The following is a 9,454-nucleotide window of genomic DNA, read 5'->3' as shown; positions in this document are numbered from 1 at the left end:
GTAATATCTGATCAAGACTAAAGATGGGAATCTTCATTAACATTATAATATACGCACTGCACAAACAAAATCAACTAATAAAAAGCGACAAATAAATAAAACAAACAAATACAGTTTCAGAAAAACAAAAACATTTGCACATTAGAAAAACGGATAGAAATGAAATATACAATAAAAATAATATGATATATATATATATATATATATATATATATATATATATATATATATATATATATATATATTTATATATATATATAATTATACTGATAAGTACCTTCCAAACGATGACACTCCCCTAAGTGAACGAAATATTATAGAATTAATCACTAAATATCGAACGGGAGTCTCCATATTATCGAAAAATTATTACGAACACGCATCTATCAAAAGTATATTCTTGACTAGAGAAAAAAGTCAACCTTACGACGAAACCTAGTTCAAATCAATAACTAGTTCTAACACTCAATCCAAATTTATCGTGTCAGTCTTTAAGAGGTTATCACACTGCTATTTTTGCTCCAACCTCGGATTAATCGGCGGTACAGCCCACCTCAAACTTTTTTGGCGTAAAATAACTATGGCAAATTATTTTGTTTTCTCAATACTATTACATAAAACGTCCATTGATATGCTGGGGGAAATCATCTTCCTCCAACATATTAGATTTCTTCCCGAAAGCTGCTGGCTGCAAATCTAGTACAACAGTCTAAGGAAAAATAACCCAGTGTGAACGCCTTTACACTCCTGATATAGCCAAGAGGGAGACCGAATAAAATACATTATTAGACCAAGAGAACCATACGAATTACCTACAGAAGTTAATTTGAGGAAGATGGAGAAAGAAAACATAGGTCTTGGTCAGAGTTTCATCCTGACCGATTTCGCCCCCAAGTCTCCTCCGAGGAATGAAGAAACTTAGTGTGAAACCCATCTGGAATAAACTCGGTCCATGACCCATGTCTTCTTTATCCGCCTTCCTGAACTTGTCACAACATCATGTTGATAATATCACGTGCAGCTCTCGTTATGGAACTTCGAGTTGAAACCGAGACCTTCAATCTTTACTCTCGAGACGTTCCTCAGAATTCGGGACCAAGTCCTTTAATCCTGAAGGTCCACTTTTGTCCTCTAGCTCTTCGGAATCCTTTTTACCAGCCTGTTCCTCCGAGTGTTTCTCCTCTTTGGCGTCGGGCTGGAGACTCTTCGACCCCTGGGGTCTCTTCATCCGGTTAATTCTCCGAAAGAACCACGCGTGCTTCGTTTGTATATGGCCGATGGCCTCCTCAGGAGCGCACCTGGCCAGATCGAAAGAACACAAAGAACACTTGTAGGAGACGTTGAGATCATGCTTCCTGGTGTGCTTAAAGAGCTGAGCCTTCGTCTTAAACACCACATGACAAATCAGACACACAATGCCTGAATCGACCTTCCTGCCGAGTATCCTTACTTTCTGTCTACACACCATCGTGATTGTATGGATCATTCGTTGGCTGTCGAAGATGAACCTCTGGCAGCAAAATATACAAGTGTACAACCCCAAAATCTTATGCATGCGTCGGTGGTTACTCAACTTCGACAGACTTTGAAACTTCATACCACATTCTCTGCAAGAATGAGGAGACTCCTTCTGGTGCATCTTCACGTGTGACTCGATGTCTTCTTCGGGCGCAAGACTCCTTTTGCACACAAGACAATGATGACCTAACTTCGCCACAGGCTGAAACCCGAACATTGTGAAGGGTCTGATGTATTCAGAGGTTGTTACGTCTTTGTACTGAGGCAAGGCCATCTTGGCGAAGAACTGTGGTGGTTTTGAGTCCGTGACAAGGGCAGCATTGTCAGCAGAAGGGGTCTCCATTATCGAAGTACAATTCGTCTTAAAACCTACAAAGAGAAATACGAACATGAAGCTCCAATTGTTGCGTCTCTCCGTGTCCAATATATTCAAATTAAATTTAAAAAATCTTACTCACCTGCCTCCTCCCTCCCCAAAAAATGGCATTGTTGAACTATGATAAACATTATTTTAGAATTCATCAACATTGAAATCACAAAAAGAATCAGACATATGAAGGATCAATCCAATCAAAATCATAGGATGCTAAGGAGCCTACATTAGGAGCCACGTATCTGCGGCCGAAGCAGTCACCTTTGCTGTATCATGAGATTTAGGGACTGCTGAAGCAGATAACAGTCACTGTTGAGAATCTAAGAGGGGTGTGGGATTTGAACCCACAAAGAGAGACGAGCACGTATCCGCTTACACCACCAGTGCACATACCATCACACGTAAATAAAAAATAGTACTGTATGATATACATTTTAGTTCGAACTGATTAACTACATAGGCCAAAAGGACAAAGGAAAGGCATGGGATGTCAAGATTCAAGAAACTTTACAATATACCCAGTAAATGACCATAAATGGATTATTGTCATAGTATATAGTCGCATACACACTCAGTACTGTATGATATACATTTTAGTACGAACTGATTAACTACATAGGCCAAAAGGACAAAGGAAAGGCATGGGATGTCAAGATTCAAGAAACTTTACAATATACCCAGCAAATGACCATAAATGGATTATTGTCATAGTATATAGTCGCATACACACACAAGAATACGCGTGCACATACAGGTATTTATACATTTTGAATATATACACGCAAAAATACAAACATTTCCATACAATGGATCTGGGATTTATATTCGGCAGAATTTTGTAGTCACCCCTGAAGAAATCTCGCTTTCTTTCACATACAAAAGGACATTCAAAGACTACATGTTTAATGGGCTAACTTTCAATAAAACAAATCAAGCCTCCTACTACAAGCTCCATGATATGCACCAGCAACTGATACTGGTATCTGAAGCACTATTTTTTTCTTTTTTTGCCTACTTTAATTTTTAATTCTTTTTAACTACAACGTATTTTATGCCAACGAGGAACAATAAAATATATTAATAAAATGTGCCGACTGAAGACCTTTTGGTCATTAAAAAGGTCGGACCCAAAAGACAATTCTTAAATGATTTCTCGACATAAAAGCACAAGTAGGCCCTACAAACAAATAAAAAATACAAATTAATACGAATAAATATAAATAAGAATAGATGAATGAAAAAAGCTAAAACTGAAAAAGTATTAATAAAATAGAACGATGAACAAGCGAATTAATTGATTTTGTTGATGACATCAAAATTTCTACCATTTTGTCTTTTTCCTTGTTTGTGCTTGATCCATCTCATCTAGGGGCTGCCTCATCCAAATCCCACAATCGACTCGTAGTTCCCTCTTTCCTTACCTCCTCCATTCAGTCACACAACCATTCCACTCTTAATCCTAACCCCCCCCCATCTTTTTACTCTTTTCTACACCAATCTTCTCATTTCTTCTTGACCACATCTCCCCATCGCCTTAAACGTAGGCACTATTCACAAGAAAAAATTGTGTTACCAGCAACTTCCCACTTTCTAAAAGCATGATTCATCAAAGTCACTACCTCACCCTCGGGTCACGTCAACTTTTCATTTATCTATATTAACCCCTTCCGTACCTAATGGTACTCCACCTTTTCACCTTCCTACTGCCAGGACAAGTTATGTGTTCAGTAGTGGTTGACCTTTCAGATAGCGAGGCGGTCGATTGAATTATGAGAATGTTAAACAAAGACATAACAGAACGACTTCCCAGAAATTCTTCATCTCTGATACTTTGATCGTCTTCCCCGATACTTTCATCGTCTTACCCGATACTTTCATCGTCTTACCCGATACTTTCATCGTCTTACCCGATACTTTCATCGTCTTACCCGATACTTTGATCGTCTTCCCCGATACTTTCATCGTCTTCCCCGATACTTTGATCGTCTTCCCCGATACTTTGATCGTCTTCCCCGATACTTTGATCGTCTTCCCCGATACTTTAATCGTCTTCCCCGATACTTTGATCGTCTTCCCCGATACTTCGATCGTCTTCCCCGATACTTCGATCGTCTTCCCCGATGCTTTGCTCGTCTTCACCGATGCTTTGATCGTCTTCCCCGATACTTCGATCGTCTTCCCCGATGCTTTGCTCGTCTTCACCGATGCTTTGATCGTTTTCACCGATGCTTTGATCGTCTTCCCCGATACTTTGATCGTCTTCCCTTAATACTTTGATCGTCTTCCCCGATACTTTGATCGTCTTCCCCGATACTTTGATCGTCTTCCCCGATACTTTGATCGTCTTCCCCGATACTTTGATCGTCTTCCCCGATACTTTGATCGTCTTCCCCGATACTTTGATCGTCTTCCCCGATACTTTGATCGTCTTCCCCAATACTTTGATCGTCTTCCCCTATTACTTTGCTCGTCTCCCCTAATACTTTGTTCGTCGAACCTTACTTTACCACCACAGTGTCTGCCCATCGTACGTTATTTTTACCGACCTCAGCATTCTCATCACACAATTTCTCAAAATACACGCCTGCAAGAAGTCAAATTAGATAAAATCAACGTAACATCTATATTATGCTACAAAAAAAAAATGCGCTCATGATAACCAGCCATTGCTATATCATCTTCCTTAGAATGACATCGGCGTCTCAGGGAAGGCTACGAATGAACAGATACGTTAGGTCCAACCCTCCGCACAATAAGCCCAATCGACAGAGCAATCAAGGGAGAAAGATGATTCTTGTTATTAAGAGGGAAGATTCCCACCTTTCATTATATGAAACAAAGAAGTAAAGAAGACTAATTCTACGGATAATCACTCTACGAAAGCTATGTGATACACAACACAAACATGATTACGACGTATGTTTAGCCTTCGTTTCAAATAACACATTCTCGCGCACGGACGCACGCAAGCACACAAGTAAAGCGCGCACGCAAGCACACAAACAGGACGGTGAGCAGACTTAAGCCACATGCGCTAAAAAACACGCATATGAAGTTTGCATATACGTATGTTAAAACACAAGCAAGCGCATGTAAACACACGAACGCACACACGGTCCAGGGGGGGTCGGGGTGGGGGCGGTGGAGGGAAGTGTGATTGGGCGAGGGAGGGAAAGGGAAGTGAGACTAAGCGGGGGAGAAGGGAAGAGAGACTGCCCGGTTTTGGGGAAAGGAGGGGAGGTTGGGCGTGATGGGGAAAAGGGAGACTAGGTGGGGAGAGGGGAAGAAAGGGAGACTGGGCAGGTGGGAGGAAAGGGAGACTGGGGAGGGGGGAAGGGATGGGAGACTGGGCGGGGGAAAGGGATGGGAGACTAGGCGGGGGGAAGGGATGGGAGACTGGGCAGGTGGGAGGAAAGGGAGACTGGGGACGGGGGAGGGATGGGAGACTGGGCGGGGGAAAGGGATGGGAGACTAGGCGGGGGGAAGGGATGGGAGACTAGGCGGAGGGAAGGGATGGGAGACTGGGCGGGGAGAAGGGATGAGAGACTGGGCGGGGGGAAGGGATGAGACACTGGTCGGGGGTAATGGATGAGAGACTGGGCGGGGGGAGGGGATGGGAGACTGGGCGGGGGGAAGGGATGGGAGACTGGGCGGGGGGAAGGGATCGGAGACTGGGCGGGGGGGGGAAGGGATGTAGACTGGGCGGGGGGAAGGGATGGGAGACTGGGCGGGGGGAAGGGATGGGAGACTGGGCGGGGGGAAGGGATGGGAGACTGGGCGGGGGGAAGGGATGGGAGACTGGGCGGGGGGAAGGGATGGGAGACTGGGCGGGGGGAAGGGATGGGAGACTGGGCGGGGGGAAGGGATGGGAGACTGGGCGGGGGGAAGGGATGGGAGACTGGGCGGGGGGAAGGGATGGGAGACTAGGCGGGGAGAAGGGATGAGAGACTGGGCGGGGGGAAAGGATGGGAGACTGGGCGGGGGAAGAGATGGGAGACTGGGCGGGGGGAAGGGATGGGAGACTGGGCGGGGGAACGGATGTGAGACAGGGCGGGGGGAACGGATGGGAGACTGGGCGGGGGGACGGGATGGGAGACTGGGCGGGGGGAAGGGATGGGAGACTAGGCGGGGGGAAGGGATGGGAGACTGGGCGGGGGAAAGGGATGGGAGAGTGGGCGGGGGAAGGGATGGGAGACTGGACGGGGGAAAGGGATGGGAGACTAGGCGGGGGGAAGGGGAGGGAGACTGGGCGGGGGGAAGGGGAGGGAGACTGGGCGGGGGGAAGGGATGGGAGACTGGGCGGGGGGAAGGGGAGGGAGACTGGGCGGGGGGAAGGGATGGGAGACTGGGCGGGGGGAAGGGATGTGAGGCTGGGCGGGGGGAAGGGGAGGGAGACTGGGCGGGGGGAAGGGATGTGAGGCTGGGCGGGGGGAAGGGGAGGGAGACTGGGTGGAGGGAAGGGGGGGGAGACTGGGTGGAGGGAAGGGGGGGAGACAGGGCTGGGGGAACAGAAGGGAGACTGGGCGAGGGGGAAGGGGAGACGGGGGAAAGGGAAGGGAGACTCGACGGAGGGAAGGGAAGGGAGAATGGGAGGGGGGAGGGGAAGGGAGAATGGGAGGGGGAGGGAAAGGGAGAATGGGAGGGGGAGGGGGAGGGGAAGGGAGAATGGGAGGGGGGAGGGGAAGGAGACTGGGAGGGGGAGGGGAAGGAGACTGGGCGGGGGCAAAGGGGAGGGAGACTGGGCGGGGGCGAAGGGAAGGGAGACGAGGCGGGGGGGAAGGGGAGACAGGGCGGGGGGGAAGGGAAGGGAGACTGGGCGGGGGGAAGGGAAGGGAGACTGGGCGGGGGGAAGGGAAGGGAGACTGGGCGGGGGGGAAGGGAAGGGAGACTGGACGGGGGGGAAGGGATACTGGCGGGGGGAAGGGGAGGGAGACTGGGCAGGGTGAAGGGGCGGGGGACTGGGCGGGGGGAAGGGGAGGGAGACTGGGCAGGGTGAAGGGGCGGGGGACTGGGCGGGGGGAAGGGGCGTGTGGAAGAGGTGGGAGATTCGGGGGAAGGGAGGCTCGGGTGAAGGGAGGAAAGGAGCTTGGAGTAGGGAAGGGAAGGGGGAGGAGGAGAGGGGAGTGGGGAAAATGTAGGCAACTTGTTCCCCCTAGTGGGAGTACTCTGGACCTCATTTCTGCCCTTGTGTCCATTTAGGTTTGTAATGATCGTGTTTAATGTGACCTAAACGGTCTTGTTTACACAATATTTGCTGCAAAATGAAGCGAATTCTTTGTTACCCAAGATAACAATACGTCATGGATGAAAACAACCCTACATGCACAAATAACAAACGCTTTTCTACATACTACTGTTTCGAAGTAGACAGGTTTTTATTAAGATTTGTGATCAAACGTTTTTGATAAAGATTTGTGATCAAGTAAACGATTTCAATGTTCAATTTACAGTAACTAGACTTCCGTAAGAACATCTCAATGTGTCTAACCTTCGTATAGATTTAACTTCTTAGTCATTGAGCTTCCCACTATACGACGTAAAAGTAATTTGACATTTGGAAATTTGAGATACAAAAGATCGTAATCGAAGTCTTTCTCTACTCAAACGAAGTAGAAAAAGCAAGTAGCATGCTAGCGAGAAATGTTTAGTGTGCCACCACCTTAAATCTTTATGGTCCAAACTTTGATAAAATATCTGTCAATACTTAGAACAGCTGTTTTGTTGTATTTATTTTTTATCATTTTTTTAATAAACGTTTTAAATATTCAGTTTAAAGAACCTTTTTGTATTCCAAACTCTAGGCAAACGTTCTGTATACAACTAAAACAGCTGTTTTGCAGTAGTTTTTTTTTCTTCAAATAAACGTTTTAAATATTTAGTTTAAATTACCTCTTGGTATCCTTAAGTCAGGCCACATTTTTCCCAAGTTGGTCAGTTGTTCTTTGATGTCTTCCATTTGGTAATAAAATATTTCACTTTACTAATAGCTCGTCAAATCACTTAAGTTCACAACCCTAGCTGTGATTTTTTCTTTTTCTTTCCTGAATAGAATGACTTAAGTCGTTTTTCCAATTTTTTAAATCACGTCTTTCCCTTTTTCCACCTCCCGAGACTTCCGCTCACTGGAATTCAACGACTTTAAGTGATCCAAAATTCCAAAACTGAAACCCGACCAAGTTTTGAAGTTCGTCCGTTATGACGTCATCTTTGTTTATATCAAAATTACAAAATCATCATGATGGATCTCATAAGTTATCGGTTATATTTGTTATCATAATTTCATGGAAATGTGTTAAATATTGTAACTATTACAAGAAATTAAAAAAAAAATAATAATTAGCTTGTCGTCGTATCCGTGCACACTGACCCCAGACTTCGTCTTTAAAAGAAAATTAGAAGGTAATCATTACTTTTTTTCATTTTAATACATCGTTTATAGTTTCAAACAATTTTATATAAATGTAGTAGAAATTGTAACTATTACAGGGAAAAGGAAAGATGTTATGAAGAAAAAATTATGCGTATCTGTACACCCTAATGGCTTTGTCTTCGTTTTTTTTCTTCTTCTTCTTCTTTTTTCGTTTTTTTTTTTTTTTTTTTTTACCAAAATGACAGAAGTACTCAAGGATTCCAAAATAAGTGTCACCCTTGATTAATCTAAGTTTTCTTAATTACCTTTTCCAGTCATTTGTTCTTCACTAGGATGCTCTTCATAATTTCACAACCATGATGCACTTTACCTATTTTGTTTAGGTCAAATCCAAAAGATTTTATCTAATTAAAGTCCAGCCTTCGTACTTAAAAGTTTATACAGATTATTGTGTGTGTGTGTGTGTGTGTGTGTGTGTGTGTGTGTGTGTGTGTGTGTGTGTGTGTGTGTGTGTGTGTGTGTGTGTGTCTGTGTGTGTGTGTGTGTGTGTGTGTGTGTGTGTGTGTGTGTGTGTGTGTGTGTGTGTGTGTGTGTGTGTGTGTGTGTGTGTGTGTGTGTGTGTGTGTGTGTGTGTATGTGTGTGTGTGTGTGTGTGTGTGTGTGTGTGTGTGTGTGTGTGTGTGTGTGTGCGTGCGTGCGTGCGTGCGTGCGTGCGTGCGTGTATGAAATTCACCACGGTCTTGGACCACGCGTTGGACTCGTGATCAACAACCTTTTCCCTCGCGAATGAGAGCTGAAGAGTTTATACAGTATGTAGCCCAATCTATGGGTAAGGCTGTGACCTTACACACAAACACACATATACACAACTCCTTTCCCACCAGAGTTGGAGTACCGGCTCACAGAGCAGCACTGCTGATTTTTTCACGCCTGGGTAGGACACTAAATCGGATCGCTAAATTAGTGGTCGAGAAGGATACCACTTCACCATCGAGCTGTGTGTGTGTGTGTGTGTGTGTGTGTGTGTGTGTGTGTGTGTGTGTGTGTGTGTGTGTGTGTGTGTGTGTGTGTGTGTGTGTGTGTGTGTGTGTGTGTGTGTGTGTGTGTGTGTGTGTGTGTGTGTGTGTGTGTGTGTGTGTGTGTGTGTGTGTGTGTGTGTGTGTGTGTGTGTGTGTGTGTGTGTGTGTGTTTGT

The 9,454-nt window shown here is 45.4% G+C and overlaps 1 protein-coding gene across 1 annotated transcript; it reads right to left on the bottom strand.

Moving 5' to 3' along the window:
• Positions 1–280: 280 nt before the first annotated feature.
• LOC143032537 (uncharacterized) lies at positions 281–8,025 on the bottom strand. The gene is made up of 2 exons (XM_076197405.1): positions 7,781–8,025; positions 281–1,887 (listed from the first exon to the last, which is right to left on the bottom strand). The coding sequence occupies exons 1-2, from the start codon at positions 7,845–7,847 to the stop codon at positions 1,058–1,060; spliced, it is 897 nt and encodes a 298-aa protein (XP_076053520.1). The 5' UTR covers positions 7,848–8,025; the 3' UTR covers positions 281–1,057.
• Positions 8,026–9,454: the final 1,429 nt, after the last annotated feature.

Source organism: Oratosquilla oratoria, chromosome 14, assembly GCF_046742065.1.
Source record: "Oratosquilla oratoria isolate Oo_2021 chromosome 14, ASM4674206v1, whole genome shotgun sequence".
NCBI classification, from domain to species: domain Eukaryota; kingdom Metazoa; phylum Arthropoda; class Malacostraca; order Stomatopoda; family Squillidae; genus Oratosquilla; species Oratosquilla oratoria.
Note: the sequence above shows the minus strand (reverse complement) of the source record. Positions and strands in the feature narration are given on the sequence as shown.

Bases quoted from the DNA above. Each gene is read 5' to 3' on its own strand.
- LOC143032537 (XM_076197405.1), bottom strand. From the start codon at position 7,847: ATGGAAGACATCAAAGAACAACTGACCAACTTGGGAAAAATGTGGCCT. The intron at 1,888-7,780 runs GTAATTTAAACT...TTCTCTTTGTAG, and splicing joins TGACTTAAGGATACCAAGAG to GTTTTAAGACGAATTGTACT.